The sequence below is a fragment of the Strix uralensis genome, chromosome 7 (genome assembly GCF_047716275.1).
Source record: "Strix uralensis isolate ZFMK-TIS-50842 chromosome 7, bStrUra1, whole genome shotgun sequence".
NCBI classification, from domain to species: domain Eukaryota; kingdom Metazoa; phylum Chordata; class Aves; order Strigiformes; family Strigidae; genus Strix; species Strix uralensis.
This window is the reverse complement of record NC_133978.1, coordinates 26385566-26408505: the sequence shown is the minus strand read 5'-3', so window position 1 is coordinate 26408505 and position 22940 is coordinate 26385566. Positions and strand designations below refer to the sequence as shown.

General features: G+C 38.5%; 1 protein-coding gene across 1 annotated transcript in view; it reads right to left on the bottom strand.

Annotated features, from left to right (window-relative positions):
* ENTPD1 (ectonucleoside triphosphate diphosphohydrolase 1) overlaps window positions 1–244 on the bottom strand; it is a 34889-nt gene extending 34645 nt beyond the window's left edge. The window contains exon 1 of the mRNA XM_074875022.1: window positions 170–244. Within this exon, the coding sequence (XP_074731123.1) occupies window positions 170–185 (16 nt within the window). The 5' untranslated portion in view covers window positions 186–244. The remainder of the gene's footprint in view (window positions 1–169) is intronic.
* Between the last annotated feature and the right edge of the window lie 22696 nt (window positions 245–22940).

Here is a 22940-nt window from a genome sequence, read left to right as displayed (position 1 = left end):
CCCTCCTGAGTGGCAAATCTGAAGGAGCTCCTCCTGAACGTGTACAGCCTCCCCCGAGCGCCGGCCGCGGGGTGCCGCCACCCCGGGGGCTGCCTGCCGAGCCCTGCCCCCCCCCTCCGCCGGGTGTCAGGGCTGCTTTTGGAGATCAGCGGTTCGCTTCGGTCCTTACCCTTTGGCTCGTCCATCAGTGCCGGTGCTCGCTCCCTCCTCCCTCTCCCTCTCTCAGCCTCTGCCGGCTCTGAGCTGCCTTAGTGAGAGGTGCTCATGAAAATGGGCGCTTTAGTGGTCCATGGCTGTGGGAGGGGTTAGTTTAACTCTACATGACTCAATCCACCTAACTTGCAGGCTGACCTCCTGCTTTCCTGAAAGCACAGATTACCTTAGACTGGCCGCGTTACCAGCCCGTGGGCTCCTCCGCCGGGTCGGAGGGTCCCGCACGGCCCGGGGGGAGCGGGGCGCGCCCGGGGGGGCTATGAGAGAGAACTGCGGCCGCTGGCTCCGCTGGGGCCCTGCTCTGATGCAGGATTGCATCGCTGGCTCCGGGGGGGAGATGTCATTTTGGCTGCAGAGAGAAAGGATTTTGTTAGGTTTTTTTTGGTTTTGTTTTTTTTTTTTTTTTCCTAAGTTGCATAAGACTGAGCAGACACCCTCCGCACCAGTGAGATACAGAGAGCTGTCCTGAGAAGAGATGACCTTCCTTGCTTCCAGATATGACGTCCAGCCCATAGGAAAAAAACCCCAACCAACAACCCAACCAACCATGAAAGGAGATAAATTTGCAATAACTCCTGACAAGTCACCTCCTGCACCTACCTGCCCCCTAGGCTGCATCTCCTGGGGAGAAAGAGCTAGTTTTTGACTACTTGCCAGGAAGTCCTGAAGGGAACCCCCTACCCCACCTTTTATCCCCGCTGATCCCCTGCACACCTCCCGGGTTGACTCCACACAAACAAGAAATACAGGACAGTGCTGGAGGACTCTCAGCAACTTTTCTGCATAGTCTCTGACATTCAGACCCTTTCCAGCCACCACTTGTACACCCCCCCCCCCCCCCCCCCCACTACTGCCTACAGATCTCTCAGCCTCCCACTCCAAAGGAAGTTGTCAACCACCCGGGCTCTTTCACTTCCTTCTCAGAGCAGTGGCCACCAGCTTCCCAGCCCCCCTGGGGCTCTTCCCCCTCCCCATGCGCCGTCTCCACTGGTCACTCTGAGGGTGAAGTCACTGGAGCACAGACCACTGCCACCAGCACCCAGCTGCCATTCCCTGCCTGGGCCAGAGCCCGCTCTGCTCTTACAGGTGTCACTTTTAGCTATTCACCCTCCTGCTCCTGGGGCTTCTCTTTGGAGCCGGACAAGCGGACACGCTGCCCTGCAGCTGGACACCATCCAGCTCTGTGCCCACCACCAGTTTCCAGAGATCTCGCCCTGAGGAGAGGCAGGAAGAGCAGGGTCCTGATGTGAGGACCTCGAGAACCACATCTGGACATGGGTCCATTATGGCAGCCCTATCACAAACAAAGACCAGTTCTTTCTCCTTCACAAACAAACATTGACCTAGCCTATATTACTGCGATGTGATAAAACAACACTCCTGTTTATAATCTTTCTGTGAACAGGAAAATGGGGATCTACAAAATAGAAGTGTCTACATAATAGGGCTTTAGGGAGTTAAATTCTTTCTGATTTATTGTCAGCTTTGGTTCAAAAGCTCAAGGAGTAATGCTTCGGCAGACAAAGCTGAAAGTGGACTGTGAGTGTTTGTCATCTTATTCAGAAAAATTGGCCTGGGCAGTGCAAGTAAGGGAGAACTGACCTTACCTCCAGTGATAATGGGGCAACATTTTTAAAGGGTTTAGCATGACAGAATTAATTTTGTCAGTCACCTTGAACACCAAATCTTTTAAAAATAAGAGTGTAGTTGATACAATGCTCAGTTAATAAATGCAACTTAAAATCTTCACCATAATAAATATCAGCTGCACAGATTTATCAGTGAGAAATACTATTGATTTTTTTTTTTTAAACAAGACTGACAAAAGTATGAGTGCTTATGTATCAGTCACACAATGACTTTTGCAAAGAACACTTGCTGGTAGAATGTCATCACAGAAAATAAAATAGATATATATAAAAAATGCCACACATTAAATGAATTAAACCCCACTGAAAGGTAGTTTTAAAAAATATAGTTGGAATTTGGGACTGATTTTCAAATGGCTGTGCTTATATTCACTGTCTTTACAGCTAGAAACTCAAGAAGCTGTTAGCTGGGCTTAGTAGAGAGGTTGCCTAAGGGCTGAGGAGTGCAAATTTAAGAAGTAGAAGATATCTACAGACCACCCCTCAGATAAAGGTAGACACGACTCCATGCCATGTCTAACACAGCTTGTGGATGCTCAGACTGATGTATTTCAAGTCTTTTAAAATTGTGTATGTACCTGACAAACTACAATAAGCTTTTATACAAGTCTGCCGGTAACAAGTCTTTTTTTTGTCTGAGGAAGTTCAGCTTCAAACTGAGACAGATGAAACCTTTATGAGGAAGGATGGGACATCATTAGTCGGTGACCATGAAACATGAAACAACATTTTCACACAAGAGGAAGATGTCACCTGGAATGCAAGGGTCCCGAGGGGAGGGTTGCTATGAACTGATAGTTGTGGTTTACTACACCTGAAAACATCCAGGTCCTTCAGGGAGTTGAAGATGATCTACATTAAGTGATGGAATGATAAACACATAAATAGTATTTCTGCAGCTACATTCTGCAGCCATTCAGTTTAGGTGTAAGAGACAGTGATGAAACCAACTTTCCCCCTTTGGCCGTGACAGGGGAGGGGAAGGGTGGATTTCGTAGCTTCATGTGACATGAGATGCAGACTTCCTCTTCCACAGAGGGTCAGATACAGATTTGCCACAGCAGTTTGGTTCTGCCTGCTGATCCTCCTGCCTTTAAGCAAAGGTCTGACCACCTTTTGCTGGTTTGTGGGTTGCAATAGTGGATTCTGTGTTGCAGTTATTTCCATAAGAAAACAAAACAGGGGATAAAAAAAGCAGCCCTGGAGGCAGGCATTTGTACTCTGATAAGGCTCCAGACAGTGTGAGGAGGAAGCTCAAAAACTCAGAAATAAAAAAAAAAGAGGAAACCAGAGAGCTCAGGATGTAGTTTCCATGCATATTGAGAGGAGGGGTAAGAATAGCAAGACGAGTGCTAGGTTTCTACTCCTAGGACAAAACCAAGCATCCTGTGCAACTTGGAAGGAACAAAATGTGTCTTAAATATCCATCTTCTTCCTAGCCATAGTAAGAGCTTACTCTCAATCATCTTGCTCCTCTAAGGTTACACAAGTTGTGTGTGTTTGCTTGTGTCTAAAAACATGAAACTTCACAGATGTCTAGAATTTGCTGTTTTGCAGGCAAGGTATGCTGCCTTTGGGACTCAGAAAAGGAGCAAGAGTGAGTGAGTGCTGGGATATGTTAGCTCCATTTCCAGCAAACAGGAGACAGAAGGAACGGAGGCTGTAGCGCTGGAATCCAGGGCCAGAACCTCTCAGCTTTGGGATGGGAGAAGGAAACAGACATAGGAAAAGGGGTCAGGGAGCCTGGGAACAAACTTACAGGCATTAGAAGAGTAAGTAGCTTGTTTCTACAGAAAGAATTGGTATGAAAACATCTGAAATATTTTAAACAGAAACAGGCCCTCCTATCACCAGTCTCAAGAACAATATCAAAGTCATTATGTCTCTATTTGCTTAGCAGCATGGCCTGGGGGTATGTATTTAGATGACAAGGTACCACACTCTGTATGTTTAAGCAACAGAGTAGAGTGGCAGCTTCAGGAAACTTTGTGTGTAAACACAGCAGAGATAGGCTGAATATTCCTCAGGCTTTCCTAGACATTTAGTCCCAATGTGCTGGTTCATGTCACCACCTACCAGCCAGCAGCCCTGGAAAGGGGGGCAGCAGATACACACCCCTCCATCCCCAGCATCTCTGCAACAGATGATACACAGTGAAGGTCTCCAGAAAGACAGTGAACACATTAAATTGCTGGGGACCAGAGGGAGCAGAATTCCCTACAAAGGGATGTTGATTCAACCCATTAGGACAGCTTTCTTCTGGAAAGGAAGGCAGAGGTGTCAGGCCTTAGAAAAAGACAAATAGCCAAAAGCACTAATGGTGCCAATCTTCTATTTTTGTTTGTGCTTTTGTTTTGTTTTGTTCCCCCCCCCAGCTTTGGCTCCTTTGTCCACTCTCCCACATTCCAATCGCCCCAGACTTGACAGTTTTCACAACACAGTAGGCCAAGTCCTCTCCACATCTCCAGGTTCCTCTGCAACTGCTAAAATTCAAATGCTTAGTTTAGATACCCAAAACACTTCCTTTGTGAAAAGCAAACCTCTTGGGTGAGTCGTGAAGAAACAGACAAACAAGCAGCAAGCTATACAATATTTGTCTCTGTGCACTGAGCATTATTTTTAAAGACTGCAATTCTCTGAAAAAGGAAAAATTGCTTTTGGTATTTATGTAAAAAGATTAGATGATCTTCAGTTTCATCTTGCCACAAAAAAGTATTGCACCTTAGCCTTAAACTTATGAAATGCATTCTCTATAAAAATTACTTAAGTTGCTGTCCTTTGTCTTACTTCCTTGTCTTGGTTTAAATATTTGTAACTCTCTTCTCAGAGGATGCACTACGCTACCTCTATACCTGTATTCACAGATCTTGTCACCCCAAACCCATGTATCACCTCTAAGATAACACCTTTTTTACTGCATTTCTTCACCTTTTTTTAGTCATCAGTAAACATTACGATCTCCTCTATTGTTCAGCTCCAATATAAGTCCCTTTCATTTCTTTGCTGCTTCTTGCATCAGACTGTATCACTATTGCTGGTTCCTCTTCCACTTTAATGTAATTTCCTCAGAGATCTTGATGCTATTTTGTTTTAGAAAGCAACAGATAAAACCATCTAGCTTGTCTGTTACTCAACCACTACCCTGTCATATTTGCTGCCTATTTTCTTCTCCATTGATGTTAAAGTTTCATAGCCTTTGCCCATCTCTATAATTTTTGTGATATAGGGATCATAGTACTCAGATGACATATCTAGAGAGCAACCTGTCAGCTACTTACTGGTTTTGTGTGACCACTAGAAAACTGATAACATAGAGGTAATGATGTTCATTGAAGCTGACAAAAAAAAAAAAAAAAAAAGGGTTCCTGGTTTTGTTTGTAGAGGTGAATCAGTTTTCTAGTTAATTTGTTAGGTTTGTTCCTCTAAACAGTCACAGCTATTGAGGACAAATTGTACTTTTACAAAACAAATGAAACAAGTTAACACCCTTATTGTTAAAAATCCACAAAACTTCAGCAAAACATGCAAACAGGTTCCCACACTCAGCCTCAGACTAACAGAAGCAATGTGAATGATGAGCACTGAAATGTCATTTGAAAGAAGGTACCAAAGGCTTATTCTCTAACACCTTAAAATGCCAACCTAGTTTACATGTTCATTAGCAAATTATCTATTAGGTGTAACTTGGTAACAGGCTTGCAATACCATATTTTATAAGGTCAACATACTTTAAGTGCTACTATCTCATAATATTGTTAAAGATTCTATCACTACCTATATTTAACTTTAGAGAGATACATTAACACACTAAAGGCGAAACCAATTAATCTTCATAAACTTTACAACTTAGTGTAAAAAAAATAAAAGGTATATTCTAAAAAGTTAACATGTCTCATTGTTGATTATCCAAGCCTCTAGTTAACAAAACACCAGTTGCTCTTTCTGCTCAGGTTATTTCATGCACCTGATATTTTACCCATGTCAGCTGTAAATATTCTAAACCAAATTCCAGAGGCTCTTCAATTTGCTCGGTAATTTTAATAAAACCATCACAGTCACAAACACAGGCAACACTCTGCCTTATAAGTCTGCTTCTCAGATAATTTTTATACATCATATTTACACAGTGCATTGGTACTCCGCTGCTGGCAACAGAGCTCTTGTTTTTCCTTCCAAGCAACTGGGAATAGAGCTAGACAAAACTATTACTATTGGTTTTTAGCAAATACATTAGTGCTGGTGGTATTTCTGATTCCTTTGATCTTTTATTCTTACGGTTTGTATTTTTTAATATCTTCCTATTGTTTTATTTGACAGGAGTGGCAGCCCTAATACTGGCTTACCAAAGCAAAAATTCCCAACTTCTGATGCTCCCACAGAGCAGGGAACCCTCCCTGGCTACACAGGACAGAGCTCTCAGCAGCGGCCAACAGCCACCTTTATCTCTTAAATCTCACTTTTCATGTTATGGGGCCACCAATACCAAGAAAAGAAAGGAACACTGTAAAGTGAAATAGGTGAGGCTTATGAAAAGGGATTCCACTAAGAGAAAAATGAAGAAAAACAGAAAAAAAAAAATCCTCAAAGCTCTAAGAGGTTAGAACAAGAAAAAAAAAGGTAAGAAAGAAGTATCAGAAAAATCAGTAGTAAACATACTATGAATTGATAAGGGAAGATAGTGAGTACCAGTTGCCCTGTCTAATAATCAGAACTTCAAAATACCTCTCAAATTTAGTGAATTACAGAAAGAATAGAAGAAAAATAAATTATCAACATGCATACAGGCCTTGAATAATTGCTGTTTTAAGACTGAAGGAGACAGTTTTATTACTAGCTTCTCTATATGGTTTTATGACCAAAATTAATTTTTGTCCCGTTAAATCTTAATTTATCATGCAACACACTGGTAGCTAAGACAAAAATAAATATACAAATCACCCCAAAGCAGTTACTTTCAAAAAATAACTGTACGTATTTAGATCAGATTAAGTCACTCAATTTTAATAGTTCTTCAAAAGGATAAAAGTAGACAGGATGTGGAAAATATGCATAAAATGAAAAAGAATACCTTTAAAATAAATACTTTTTTCAATGACTACCCACTACCCACTCACCCTCTGTTAAGTGATTTGTTCTTTAATAAGTGAGCATCCACAGAGAAACAAACAGTGGCAGCACACAGACACATTGTCCATCAGATGTCACTCAGTCAATATTAGAAGAGAAGTTGACTGCATCCATCCAGAGAGACTATCTGAAGACAGTGGCAAAAACGGAGAGATCTTAAAAATCCCAAGTTTCTCGAATTTGCATATGTTTGTTAACCATACCCATAAATATACCCATGATAATTCAGCCCACCTGCTTCGCTATGTTCTAGAAACATAACATGTTTTCCCTTCCAACAGAGCTACAGAAAGTAGGCTTTGCTTTGGGAAATAATTAAGCACCACTTTGTGTTGGACTATTTACTACCCCTTACCAAAAGGGAAACTGCTAATCTTTGCAACTGTAAAAACCTGCTGCTCTCTTTACACCCCACCTCATTTCAGTACATAACTGTGCTGAGTTCATGCATGTCGATGAGCACCACAGAGAACTATCTACAGAGATGTTAGTTCTCAGATATTTTCAGGCTTGCTTTCAGATTCTCACTATGAGACTTTTCTCCATGTGAATTTATTTATGCCTTACATGACTTCAGATACAAGCATTTCAGCGTGGTCATCTTTATTTAGTGTCTGGGAGGTTTCATGCTCTCTTTTTCAGTTTTGCACTTCAGTAGACTGACAAAAATGGGGAGAAAAAGGACAGAGACTTCGATGTCAACCTGAATTTTAGAAAGTGGTATATCTTAGTTTACTGGTCATTGACATTTATTACTTTCACAGTTTCTAGTATTTTTGCTTTATATAAAGTCTTCTCCACCCCATTTCAATTCTCTTTGAAATAGCAGAAAGAATTAAATAACTATTTATGTTTAAAGCAAAACAATTTTTTTTTGGTATTTGCATTGATTTATAAATTTGGGAAAAAGGTTAAGTCTGATTATTTCCAGCTGCATCAAGCTTCACAGTCCTAAATTGAGAAGCTAACCTGTCATTTTATAAAATACATAATTTGTGTATATATTAACAAAGGAGAATCAGTTTGGTGTCCATAGATTCATGTGTATCAGCTGCATCATAGAAATGGCTTTCCTGTCCTCTATTTCTCTCAGTGGACTTCCCTTTTCCACCACCAACTCAGTCTATATCTGTAATGAAGGTACAGATCTGCCCCCTTACTAAAGACACCTCTGTAATTTCAGATCTCATTTACCTTTTTCTCCTTTAGTGGTTCTCTATACCAAAATGTACGCTTTAATCATTCAGCATGCAGGAAGCATCCTTCATCCACTTTTTCCATTAACACACCCCAATTTAGCATTCCGTTTAAACTGTCATTTGTATTGTTGATGTTTTCCCATATAATCTCAACAGAGTCTTCACCTACTTAAATGTGTAAGCATATTCTTATCCAACAGTCTTGGTTCTAGAAATAGCCTTTCTACATCTCTCAGCGTCATCAGATGGCTGAGTCTTCAAATTGAAAATATCTTTTTCTGAAATTAAATATCTCAGTATCTTTCATTCTGTCATTAAATCATTAACTCTTCAAACCTTCAACCTGTCTATGAGAGTACCAATAGATATTTGATTTAATATATTTTATTTAATAAACTATTTTCTACAGTAGTTATTTGAGTTTTTAATTTATTTCAGTATTTTCAGTATTATTTCAGTCTATATGAAATAGTTATTTCAGTATTTCCCCCAAGCATCTTTTGGAAAACAGGAAGTTACAAGGGGGATGAAATTCTGTGAATAGGTATGCAGAAGGAAAGATTTAGGTCTGAAAAAATATTCCCAACTGACTGTCTTTTTAAGAAATTCCTGCACGAGAGTTCCTTTTCCAATGAAATTATCACATTTCAACAGCTCTTGCACAACCCACTTTCCTCCAGCACAGGGGATTTTTTGCTTCAGAAATTAAGTACCATAACTAGCTTAGTTACAAATTAGCAGGCTCTGAAATCAGTTCTCATTTGCAGACAAGACCCTATTATTTGCATGGTGCTACCCTTTCCCAGGCATGCTCACCACGCTTGGAATAAGGAATTAACCACCCATTCAGATCCTGCTGGTGATATTTCCAGCAGATATTTCATTCTATGGCAGCAATTGCATTCACAAAGCAAAAAGCTTATACCGTCGCTGGCAGCCCCAGGTGACACTTGGATAAGGAAGGTGGCACGGCTGGAGCAGGACCAGCCCTGCTCAGAAAGGGATGCAGAGTGAGAGCAGGACATCAGCTGCCACCTCCCAGCTCAGCCCTCCTGGGCAGCTGAAGCCCTGCTGCACCCAGCAAGGCCCTGCAAGGGATGGATAACTGCTGACAGTCAAAGGCAGTAATTTGTGAGCAGTTATTAATTTAAAAACTGCAGGACAAGTATCTGACACATGTGGCAGTCTGGCTGTCATACTGTAGGATAGCAGTTCTGTTATCTGGATCACAGGCTTTCAGCAGGCCTCCATGTTCACCTAGCCCTTATGGAATTAATTGAATATTAAAATACAACATGCAAAAAAATAATGGTTTTAGCCCTCTAAAATCATCTGAACTGAGAGGCACATCAGTTCCATTCATTTTATGGTTTTCACTCTACTTCTGAAAAGACTTTGGAGCAAGAAAATAGTGTAAAAAGTTATTCAATTAATAATTCTAGTTTCAAACCCATTACAAAATGTCAAATTTCAAACTTCTTAACTTGGATTTCAAATTTCTTAAAGATTTACATGGAGCTTCTTTCTATAAATTGATAGCTGGTCTTTAAAGACCTGTGGGTCATTAAGCAAAAGTTTTGGACCAATGCTAAAAGCTGTGAAGAACAGCTGCCTATAGAACTGGTTTCACTTCTGTTCACTCTCACGTGGAGCAGACTTGCTCTGAACTCAGCTGTGTCTACTGGAACAACATTACATCACAAAATCTAACACGCTAAAAATACATCCTGTAGGTATAATCTTAATTATGCTTAGGTTAAAAAGATTTTGTAACCTTGGAGATAGAAAACAGTGTAGAAATGATTATTTTTAGCATCAAGGAACTTCTCCAAGCAACAATACCACACAGTGTAAAAATATACCAGGTCAGTACACTTTGGAGATTTAAGATGTTTCATCCTCTTATGGGCTAAATTACAGTAAACTATATTAATCTGGAATAATTCCTCCCCCCTCCCCCCTTTATACTGCATATGACCAAAGAAATTACACGAACGTGCAAAGATGTACAGGAACTTTAAGCATACCATATTTACAAACTGAGCTCAGCTTAACAAAAATGGAGTTTTCCACTTGCTTTCAAGATAACCATCCAGTGCTTTAAATTTAATTTGCAATATTCCAAGTTCCAAGTGACAGCTTGAACTTGAATTAAAGATAACAGTAATTTTTCCGGGGTCTCGTGTTTGTTGGTACACTCCTTATAATTTGAAGTCATCAGGCCATGGTCACAGGCAGAAGTAGTCTCAGCAAGAGTGCTCTGGCATCAAAAATCCACGTTATTTGGTCCTGTTAAGTCACATTTATGTACTGACAATCCCCCCATGTTCCTCTCTTGGTTTCTTCTCTTATGAATATGCCAAACTGGTCTGCTGGAGCAAACACACTAGCACGCCAGCCCTCTCCATCTTCTCACTGGGTAACGAGTGCAAGTATGCGTGTGTGTGACTGTAGGAGGAAATAATTGAAAGTACTGTGTGAGTAGTTATCTGTTAATAACAGCTTGCTTATATTAATAGCAGCTCCATTTCTGCTAAATAAAGGAGAAATTCTTCTAATATTGGTAGAGAGAATCTCCCTGACTTGATGGCCTACCAGGGAAATGCACTGCATAGTGATATTCAGCTAAATTTTGTTAGGTATGAAAAGGAACTCATGCACACAAAAGTTTCCTAGCTCAGAGCAAATGAAATTTTGAGTTTCAACACTTAGTGATAAAACCTATATGGACGTGTATACACTGAATTCATTAATAAGGTTTACCAGAGGAACATATGTGGATATCAGTCATTAATATCCAATGTTTCCCAGAATTCTCAGGTTTCTCACAGGCTTGTTTCCCTAATGGAACACCAACTTTTTATGTTCTGAACAGATGGTGAGATTTCCCAACCATAAAGGGCAGGTCTCACTCTCCACCACCAAAAAAAAAAAATCAGTGTAAGCAGGCTGAGAGAAACCGAACAGCCCTGGAAATCACAAAGGTGGGCTCCTCCCTGGAGCTGTGCCACTGTACACTGCCACAGTAACTGGCACATGCTTCAACATTGTAAGAAAACAGACTAAGACAGCTTGGTTTAAATGCAGGCAAATTTAAATACTTAACATAGAAACAATAGGGTTCTTTGTGGCAGGGAAAAATGTTTTTTCCTCTGAGTGCTGGCAGATTAGCCCCAGTCTATTCTGCTTCTCTTTTGCTCTCAGTGCTTTTCATTATTATTATTTTTTACACTCTGTGTCAAAGAACAGTCTGGAATTCAGGGAAAAGCATTACTTACCACTGTGGCACAGGCCTGCCTAGCAGTATGGAATAGAAAAATGCATTTTCCCAAAGCAACCTCTCACTTAAATTTACCAAGCTCCTGGAGTAACTGACAGGGGGGCTACATTAGCATGTACAAACACAAACACTGCCAACCTCAAGCTGTTAGTCTTTTCTTACATAGTTCCCATTGCCATCCTTCAGCTCCTGCCTCAGCGTTAATTTTTCTTTGATTTTTTAATGTTTCACTTTCTTTTGCTCCCTCCCCCCTCATCTATTGGTTGCTCTTTCCCTTTTAACCATGCCCTTCTCTCACCTCCTAGTAGTTCTTTTCTCTTAAAAAATATTTTCTCTTTTCCTATGTTCACATCAGACTTTTTCATCTGAGTTTTTAATCTCTTTCTTTCCTCTGGAGAGGATTTAATGCATCTTCCATTTGTTACAATTGGTGTGCTTTTATGTCTAAGAAATTCTGAATGAAATGCTGCTAAACTAAGTTTAAAACATTAAGACTTGTATTACTTTAGAAAAAAGAGTAATAACATTGCTTTAAATTGTTTCCAGATGTAGTCTATAAGACTAAGTTAAATATTAGAGCATTTACAGTATACCAGGTTATTGTATAATTTAGGTAGTAAAGGTAGTAATCTATCATCACTGCTCTAAATGATTGCCAATAACTGAGACCTGGTAAACATTTTGCACATATTTAATGCACTTATCTTTTGAAAGATAATAATGATAGCAGCAATGGACAACTATGACAAGCTGAAGATCTATTGCATAATGCACTCATTTATGAAAAGAGTTTGCCTGCATTTCTTATATAGCAAAACTTATGATAAAAAAATTCATTTAAAAGCTACTTTGATGAAATGATTTTATTGGTCACCTGCAGAAAGCTAGCATTTATTGTCTTTAGTTTTTAGAGTATTTACTAATGTTCTAATAACTGCACTAGTTTAAAATACAGAATATCATTCATATCCTCACTAGTAATGAATTCTTTATCTGAAGGAGACAATTGCAGCTGTTGATTTCCCCCCCCACCCCCCATTTTTTTCCTCATTCTTTTTTCACCCCAAGGTGTGAATCCAAAAGTTCTGTAGATTGACCCTATTTCCAGCTGACTCTCTGGGGCACAGGAATGGCAAAGTACAGGAATGCAGTACTTGCATTAAAATTATTTAAACCTACATCTGTACAAGTCACTCAGTAAATGAGAATTCTACTGGAATTCTTCCAGGTAATTTTCATCACCTCTTTCTAGGGGAAGTTGGATATTTATGATCCCTCCCTTAAGTCTGATTTAATAAAGACAACTGGACCATACCATTAATTTATAGGAGGGGAACACAGGTCCCCATGCTGGTAATGAGTATCACCTCTCCAGACTCATCCAGTTCTGCTCACTATCCGTTTTTTACCTTCTTGCTCTCATTTCAGTATTGCTTTCCATGTAGTCTTCTGTACCTTTAGCATCCTCATGAATCTATCAGCCAAGCAACTCTTGAATAAACCACCTTCCTTGAGTCCTTCCCTTAATGACCCTTTTAATAAGGAAATCTATATACCTACCTTACCCTCTAAGGAACTGTTAACATGACTAAAAAGAAAAAAGCAAGAATAATACAAGCAACAAAAGAAAACCTGCAACACAAAATCCTAATGAGGACCAGCCAAACACCGTCCCTCAGGCACTTCTCACTGAGTCCTGATCCTACTCTCTCAACCACAGTTCACAAAAAACTGAGTTCAAGAGCAGTTTGGGACTTCGGCCAAAATCCAGCACAAGAGTAAAATAATACTGGTCATTCAGGCTGGAGTTGGAAACTTAAAACAAATGGCAGCCAAGTCACCTCCTCGAGTGCCACTGTGTAGGACACTGACTTCATTAACTGTGCTGCCACATGGCCACTGGGGACTAAGAGGCTGAACCCAGATTACTGTTGAAACAAACATTTAAAAGCTGGGAGATTCATTAAGAGATAGTTTATGTAAAAAACAAATAATTCCTGCTGTAATGTTCAAGATTAACAAAAGCAAAAAAACCCTGAAAGAGTATTAAACTGTTCTTTGAGTGCCTGTTTCTTTAGTCTCCTAATTCAGGATGTCTATAGGTCTTTCTTACTTCCTCTGCAGAATCGATAAATACAACAAAAAGCATTGCCCAGAAGGTGCAGTGGAATGTTGTGATTCCTTGTGACGTGACCACATGCCTTTGTCAGTCCTATGGTCTTTTCCAGACGGGGTAGGTGGGATGGTATTTGAGAAACATCTCCAAAGCATAGTGCTTTCCAGGATTGCCTGTACCTCCCTCAGTTGTTCACAGCTGTTTAAAGCCTCACCATCACTAAAACATTCTTTGTTTTTATCAGAGTGGCATTTTTGCTATTTCTTGTAAAGAAGCAAGTGTCCCTTTAGAATTTATATCACTTCTCAGGGAAACTCAGACAGGGGCTTGCCCAAGACTGTGCAGGTATCTGCACTAAAGACCTGCAAGTGCAGCTATGCGATATACCCATATGGGCCATATGGATGAGGGCATGCCAAGTGTTGCACAGCTCATCCACTGCAAGCACTGCATCCCTCACTAACAAATGACTCTAGTCACACCTCATCTTTGGTCAGTGAGCACCTGTGGATTAACAGACAGTTGCAGTTCACTGTTTCTCCGCAGCGTGGGTATAGCCCCAGACTTGGCATAGCATAAAGAATCACAGGAGTGGTTTGGTCTGTGTCCTTAGGCAGCTCCATGCTGCAAAATCCTCCTGGGCTGAGGGCTGCAGTGCAGGCTGCCTGTGGCTGGCCAAGTGAGCGGTGCAAATGGTCAGAAATGCGTGGGAGAGCTCTATCCAGATATTTTGTCTTTTAGTTTGTGACATTGCCTGCTTCTAAAGGAACGGCCCCATATAAACATTCTCTACATGTTTTGATGTGCAAACACTATCTGATATGCTCTTGCTGTAAGTCCCATGGCAAAGCAGCAAGAGTTTCCTCCATGCTGGTCACCACAGTCAGCACTAGCACATCAGCATCAGAGATGACATGACACTCTTGCCCCTTAACATGCATTTTCTGAGTTAAATTTGGCCTTGTGGGTGCTTTGGAAACACTGGGTCTGCTGCTGCTTCAGTCTAGTTCACTCCAATAACCTACACTTTAAATTCATCTCTTAAAGTTGATGTAGGTTAAAACTGGCCAACTGGAGGGCTGATAGTGGATTTCGTGTTTTCTGAATGTGGAAATGAAGCAGTATAATTAAAGGGAACCAAAACACAAACTTGCTTGAGCTTCTCCCACTTACTTATGGATAGCAACTTGCAAGGATTACATGAAGTTTACCCTGTAAAATCTTTTTATTTGCAATACAATTTTCCACTCATCACATTTCAGAGCTGCATTTGATAGGTCCTAAAAGGCTTATTGCTTTTATGTCACAGACTGGGAATTACTTATTTACTGTATTATCCTCAAGTACCTCATAAAAATAGAATTACTTCTTAAGCTTAAAGCCTCACTGTCTGATTTGAAAGGAAACTAAGTGGTAGATGCTTTCACCCCTCTTCCCACAGCAAGTGGAAAGTAAATATAGCTGCAGATGCAAACAAATTAGAAATAGTTCAAGAATTTTACTGCAAATATGATCCTATTTTCTTTAATGAGATGATGGTAAAAGTAAACAAAAAAGCTGTTGCAGGTGGATAGGTCAGGAAGCAGTTTCAAACTTAAATAACTGGGGTGATGTAGGGCTTGAAGATGTGGTTAACAAACTTTTCCAAATAAAGCATTTTCTAAGTAGAGTGAAATCCAGTATTTTGAGATATTTAAAAAAAATATGTTGGTAGCTGAATGCTAATTTACCACTCAGTGTGCTGCAAGATTTGTTAATCTCATATGCAAAACTTCTTTGATGTGCACTATGCCAAAATACTAATTCTCCATGAAAAAAGTAGTAAAACTGAATTACATGTGTTGATATCACACTGCAGAAACAGGAACATAAGTGTTCATAATGTTCAATCCTTTTTTTCATTCTAGAGACTAGAATATGAATATTGCTGATTGAATACAATAACACAGCTCACAAATTAAGAGTCTCCAGAGATGTTCACGTAACACTGTCAATACCGAGGCAATGATATCAGGCATGTCAGTTAAAAATAATAACTACTCCATGTAAACTAGTTTTTCAGCCATAATTTTTTAGCTTAAAAAAATTAAATTGTTTCACCAATATTTTAGTTTAATTAATGTAAGGTTTTATCAAAACATTTGCTCTAGCAAGTAATTTTATAATCTTGTTCCTGTGCTAGCAACCCTCCAACCTCCAGTAGAGAACTCTCCCAGTAGGGTGTCACTGGACATAACTCTGTCAGTACTATGATGGGAAGGCTTTGAGATCTTCAGTGTCTTAACTGCATGTGGTATATTAATAATTCCACTGCTTAAACACAACCTGGTCAGCATAAACAGCATTGACACTTGCAACACTTTGCTTATGTAGTGTACAAATGTAGAAATATTGCTAAAGACCTGGTTTAAAGCTAACAATATAAACAAATATTAATTACATGCAAGTACTTTTTTTTTTTTTTTTTTTAACCTTAACATTATTCCTAGCCTATTCCCTTTGGCCCATGAATGTTTTTACTATACAGCTTCCAGGTTCTTTTATGCCAGTACGCTGTGTTTATCTTCACACACAGTAATAATGTGCTGGTTGTGGGTTTGAATTCAATTCCTATTTAGAAAAATCTTTATCACAGTAACAAATCTAGACCAGTTTGGCAAGTTGAAAAAAAAGAAAGTCTATGTAACTTGAAGCAAATCTCTCTAAGGCTTAACAGTATTCATTTCATATTTAATTGAGAGTATTTAAGCAAATAAATAGCTCCTCTGACTTTCCTTGCAAGGGTTAAATTTCTTGGTGTATTTCCAGGCTGTAGTTCTGTTACTCTGAATTTTCACTTACATTAAATCACTGAAGAAAATGGTCTATACAAGGCCTTGAATACTCAGTGTGTTGTATTTTGCCTATTCAAATTTATTACACTAATTTCCCAATTTATAATATTAATCATTTTCTCAAGTTCCCTTCAAAATAAACAAGTGCATATGCACTATTTCATTCAATATGAACTCTCACAAGCATATATTACAAAAGAACCCAATTTTATTACATCATAGAGATGGCTATCATGGAAAGAAATTACTCTTATAAAATGAGTTTTGTGGTGGAGCTTCTGTAGTCTCATTTCAAGTGATATCCACTAAAGTCTAAATGATGGGATTAGCTTTCCCCATAGTTTACAGTCTTTTCATTAATACAGGCAGAAAGGTTAATTTCAGTTTTTTCATTCAAAGTTAAAGAAAGTTTTAACAACCTGTTAACTGCTTGTACTGCATAACTAAGTCAGAGTTTCCTGTAGTGTTTACAGAGATAGAAATCCCACTCTGAACTACTCAAACACCCCTCAACATTCAAGCAAGCAGAGTTATTCATGTAATGCAGAGAGCTGATTCGATAAGGGATATATAAACACAGCTACAAGGAAATATTTATAGTTATGTAAAGCTCCTGACTGAAGCCATTGTACCTGTAAGTAACATTGGCTGTAAAGTGAACTCATCAGCAGTCAATACAGTAGAGAAAGATTCAAGTTTTGCATTAGTCTCCATATTTTCAACCTCAGTCCATAGTTATTAAACAACTTTGTGTCAGTAGCTCATCATCTGTCCTGCTCCTGCAGGTATAGCAACCATTTTAAATAAAATGTTTTATATAAACCAAATACATTACATGGGCTGGTTACACGTGTCGGTTACATGTGCCAGCATGCTGACCTCAGACTCTTCATGTTTACCAAGTCAACAAAACCCTTATATCCACCAGCTCCTCAGGAAAGGCATTTTCCTGAAAAGCTAAAACAATTGATCTTTTCCTGGGGTTGGAATTACCATCCCTTGTAATGATAATCCCCACACAATTTGCCTTGGCCAATCTTTCACGTGAATAACTTTTTTTTAATCGTTATTTACATATACTGCTGTATGCACATCACCTGAATCAGGCCTTGTTATATTGGTCTGTTATCAGTGTGAGCTCACGACTTAGGCTGGGAGACTGCAGGATGAATGCACATTTGCCCTGCAAAATCGGAAAGGCTGCTGAAGCAGAAGACGTTTTCCCTGGGTCTGAGGATGGTACCACACTGCCACCCTCAGCAGGAACAGCAGATCATCATAAATACAAACATGTTCCTCATTTCAAACGGGAAAGGTTCAAATGATCTTGAATTTGCTTTCAGTGAGGAATAAACCCATCTCCCATCCACTGTGTGTGTCACTAACATAAGCAGCATTGCACTTTTAGGAAATAAAAGATGGAGTACCTGTGCCAGTAAAGTCTATGTGCTCTATTAAGGCTCCTCTTGAATATGGGAAGACAATAGGTAACAATGAACTGATGAGAAACTATAGTGGTAAGTAGTCTGTCTTAATTACTAATGAACAGCTTTGATATGACTTTTTCATAGATACACAGGGGTTGAAAGTAAGTCAGAACTGACTGATTCCTCTCTTTCCATTGTATAAACATACAGAAGCACATACATCCATGAAAACCAGTATTGTATAGTATATATTTGATATTACAATATTACACTAGATGTTTTGCTGACATAATGTACACTTAGAAATCATTATCCTCTGTGCTTTAAATACTATATAATCTTACTTTTAAGATAACACTTGAATCAGTTCAACAGAGCACGTTTTAATTAAAGTATTCATCTTTGAATCAACGGTGATCTCATTCACTTATGTATGTGCCAACATATGTAAAGAAGTACAAAACCTGCAATTTCAGAAATGTTAAGTAATAGCTTTCACTTATTTCAAGCCCAGATCCTTTTTTCCTCCCTGCAGTCTTCATATTTCTCTAATCAATTATTAAATTTCAGAGCACAAAATAGTGCCTGTACAGACTTGATTTCCTATCCATGTTCATGTCTGCTTTGCTCTGTAATGAACATTAAAGACTCTTCAGTAAGACATAGGCAGATATGTAGCAGTATCAAAGAGGTGTAATCTATGAATAATAATGTGATATTACAACATTTTTTTGGTCTGAACTCATTTTTGTTTTCTTTACAGATTTTTGTCTTACAAAGTGATTAGAAAAATAATAGCCAATCAGAAAATGGGCAGAACAGAGTAAACTAGAATTGCAGCTTGGGCCAACCCCCTCCAATTTCATGTTTGTATTCTACTGTAAACCTAAAATATATTAATATACCGTAAATGGTGTTTTCCTTAAAATTTGTTATTTTATGTGATGGCAGTAGATGAACTCATTTAAGTAATTTTTATTCACAGAAAGCAGACAGTATTCCATATTCACCCCCAGGAGGCAAAATTTCAAATTTCTAGGTTCACAGCTATCCAAAATATTTTTAGTTGATACATATTTCAGTAACTGAACTACAGAAGAACATCTACTGCAGAACAGATTAAATAAAAAAGTTACCCTTTTTTTAAGTTTTAGCTGTACAAAGTGTAATAACTTTTTCTACTTTGTTTTCAATTTTAATAAAATTTCTGAAGAGTTTTCTTTTACTTCAGAGATAAACCTGATGCTTCTTCAAAAATGTCAGCACATTAGCTATTCAAGTTATCCTAATTAATTGTGTTGTCAAGAGACTAGACATTGTGTAATCATATTGTCATTACAGAGCTGACAAAACCTTAACTGTTTTATTTCACTGTTAAAAGTCACTAGCTCTGCAGTTTTGAGTTCTTTTTCAATTTAGTTGCCTAGGGAAATGAAGTGTATGGGATATATACACACACATATATACTGATATGTTAGCCTGTAAGTTCCCAACTAACTACTTTTGAATGAGTTTATTAATTTGTCTCAGGTTTGATAGATAGCCTCAAATATTATCCAAAGTTTCATGCAAGTAAATATGGAAAGAAGATTGTATCTTTCTGTGTAGATGAGGTCATTGTAAAAGGAACAAGCTTTAGAAAACTCTTTTCTCTTAGGATATTATTAATAGCAGGAATAATTAATAAATAGATATTGTTTATAGGTTTAATTAATAGAGCACAGGTGCTCTAGGAACCATACTGACAGTTCAATGCAGTATGCACAGGTGCAATAGAAACAATACTGACAGTTTAAGATTGTTCAGAAGATAAGTAACCATGATGACCGAAGCCTGCATCAGTGAACAGTGACGTCTGAAGAGGAATTGGAGCGGAACGATAAGAACTAGCCGAAACTGTGGAATACAATGGACTTTTGAAATTGATGATGAATTGAGAGCTGAAAGTTCCTGGAAAGTCACCAAAGACTCTTTGTATTGTATGTTATATCATATATATAGAAGGCACCTCACTGAGGTGATGGTCCAACTCTGAGTTGTTAATAAAGCAGCCTAGAGGTACCCACAGTCTGGTGAAATCCTTTAACATCATTTACCTTCTCCCCAGAAGAGAGGCAAAATTCTGAACTTAACCGTATCTGGTCCTTAAAGAGTCTAACCTCCAGAGAAGAGTTGATGATACCTCAATCACAGGAAAAAAACATTAGCTCAGACACCTTTAGACACCAGAGACTGCAGCCACAGGCCAAATACAGAAACTGTTTTCATAATCTTGCTCCTCATGAGTTAAATATTACAGACAATTCCTACTTTCCAGCTGTTTACTGTCAACCCAACATTTTGCTCAACTATGATGGTTTTCCAGGCTCCCCCTTCAATGCAAAGCCATAGTATTCCTATGGCCTGGAAATTAGATTGTAAAATTGACTGTATACAACTTTATTACTCTGCTTTAGAGTAATGTAAATCTAACCAGGAGATTAATAATAATTGCATAACTTGAAGTATTAAAAGATGATTTCTAATCTAAATTCCAAGCTTTCAGTATAGTACACTTAAAGAGCAGAAGAAAAGAAGAATGTAGGACAGAAGCAGTGCTATAGAATAACAAACCCAAAATTATAAAAGCCAAGCTAAAAATGATTAGCTTTTGGAATACACTAAAAACACACAAGCTTTTAAAAAACAGTGTTATTTTGAGGCTCTGAGCCTCAGCACTTCACATCCCACAAAACTGTTCATTTAGTTGGCTTGAACCAAATTCTTTGCTGAGTTCATTAAGAGAGACACTGGAGATAATTTATTCCCATTTCATCAATTGCTGTGTGATTTTGAATCAATGTGACATTTAAAACCACTGTAGATATTGACTTGCATTAATTTTCACTGGAGATTTTTGTATGTCATGTGTATCTATAACTCTTTAAACTGCCTTTGGCATTTTCTGTTCTCTGAATTACTTTTTCTTCTGGTTTAATAGATCAGACAGATGTTATATCTTTTGAATTAAAACAACTCCCCATGAGCTCCTAAGGAAAATGAAAACCCATTTGAGCATAATTGCACACTTCTCACATGGTCTTTTCGCAATTTAAAACTCTTTAGCCTCCAGAATAATGTAGATAACAGTTTTCCTGTGAAAATAAGGTCCATTGTTACTCAGATTAAAGTTTTACTCCTGAGTTAAATAGGAACATGAAGAAATCCTCTTTCATGACCCAAAGTTCAGATATGTTAAGCTATGATAGCAATCTGTCAGCCTCTTGTAAAGCTTTTAGAACATGGATATTTAGGTTTAGGACTGGAAACCTAGTCCGATATTCTGTATTTATTCCATTCTCTTGTCAACTAGCTCTATAATCTGCAATTTTAAAGTCACAGGCATCGAAGGGTCACATGACCTCCACCTGTTTACACAAGAAGGAGGTCAGAACATCAGGATACCCATTTCTTTACAGGAACCTGAAATTATCAATCTAAATACTTCCAGGAATACAGGGATTTAAATATGTACCACTGGTAAAAATTAAAAAAGTCTTATAATGTTTGTCCTTTGAAGACAGGACTCATCTGAGTTTTTTCCACCATTGTGTTCCTCTAACCCTGCCTGGAATACATCACCCTGCTGAGCGCAAATTATAGTGGCCGTTTAATGCTGAATAGATTGCTTGTGTCCTCCAAAGGACTACCGAGTCAGCTGGTGAAAGATGCCTGTCACCACCTTTGGCCGGACACTTCCAATTTTCCCCTCGCAAAACTCCTAGAAAAGGCCACATAGCTTATTTTGAATGCATAGTTACTCAAAGTAAAAATCCTTTTCTTCTGGAAATTTTGCTATAAATCTGACAACCTTACAAAGAGGTATTCCCAATCAAAAAATAATGTTGTCATCACCTACTTAAATGAGCTTGTAGAAAGTTTAACTTCACCAGCTATTGGTCTAACTCACTCCTTATGGATTCATATTTCTACATAATGGGGGTTCATACACAGTGTATTCATAAGGCAGACAGAAGTGAACATTACATTTTAATGCAATAAATTTAAGAGATCATAATTCAAGTGACATTTAAGAAGCTATTATGCCTTGCTATTATTCTCCTTGCATAATTTTACAGTAAGTGAAAGCCTGACAAATGCCTGTTAGAAATACTTTCTCCATCTTCATAACTAATTTTTAAAAGAAATATTGGTGAATCCTTTTTGTGTTTATAAGTAGCTACTAAGCCTTAATGAATAGCACATTGAAGTCTACATTTAATACAAGTAGGAGTTAGATTATGGGGTAGTGCACAGCCAACTATAGAAACAAAATTTGTCTTAATATTTCCCTCAATATGTATGCTTTTAAAACTGTGAAGAGTACATTAATAGTAGGAACTCTTGTGTAAAATACACAGTGCTGAAAACAAAGGAAGAAGCAAAAGAAGTTATTTTCTTTTACAAGCAAAAGACTATTTTTTGTTTGTTTTACAAGGTCTCACTAAGCTTTGGCTCTCTAACGTCATGCAATTGATACAGAGTATAGCAGAATAAACTAAACCATAAGCAGATGAAGCCATGTGGTACACATTCACAGCACAGTGCAATCCCATTTGGGCTGGAAAAGAAATCTTTTCTGTCAAAGTAGAGTTTCAGTATTATGTCATCAATTCTTTTAGTTTTGCTCAGATCACATAGAAGATAGGGCTTAAGAAACAAAACTTTGATGTATTAATTCTTACAGTTTTTAGTACATCTCATGCAGAGTTGATGATGAAAAGATGATCATTACATTCATGGATGTTGGTGTCATCTTTAGGTAGGCTGACCATGGACAGGAGAAAGTGGCACTTTTCTAACAACCACTTCTTTCATGAGAAAACATAGGAAAGGTCCAGCTTCTATTTGGGGAAGTCAATCTTCTCCCAGCAATTCAGCTTTACCTCTAGGACTACACAACAGCAACACAGCAACTCAGCAAATTTGTCTGGCTGGACCATCAGAGTGAGCCTGGTGCCTCACAGCTTTTCCTGGTCCTGCTTACAACTGGGGCTTGCTAACTATACTCCAGTGTATTTCTTACCCCATGTAATAGCCAGGTCAGAGAGCTCAC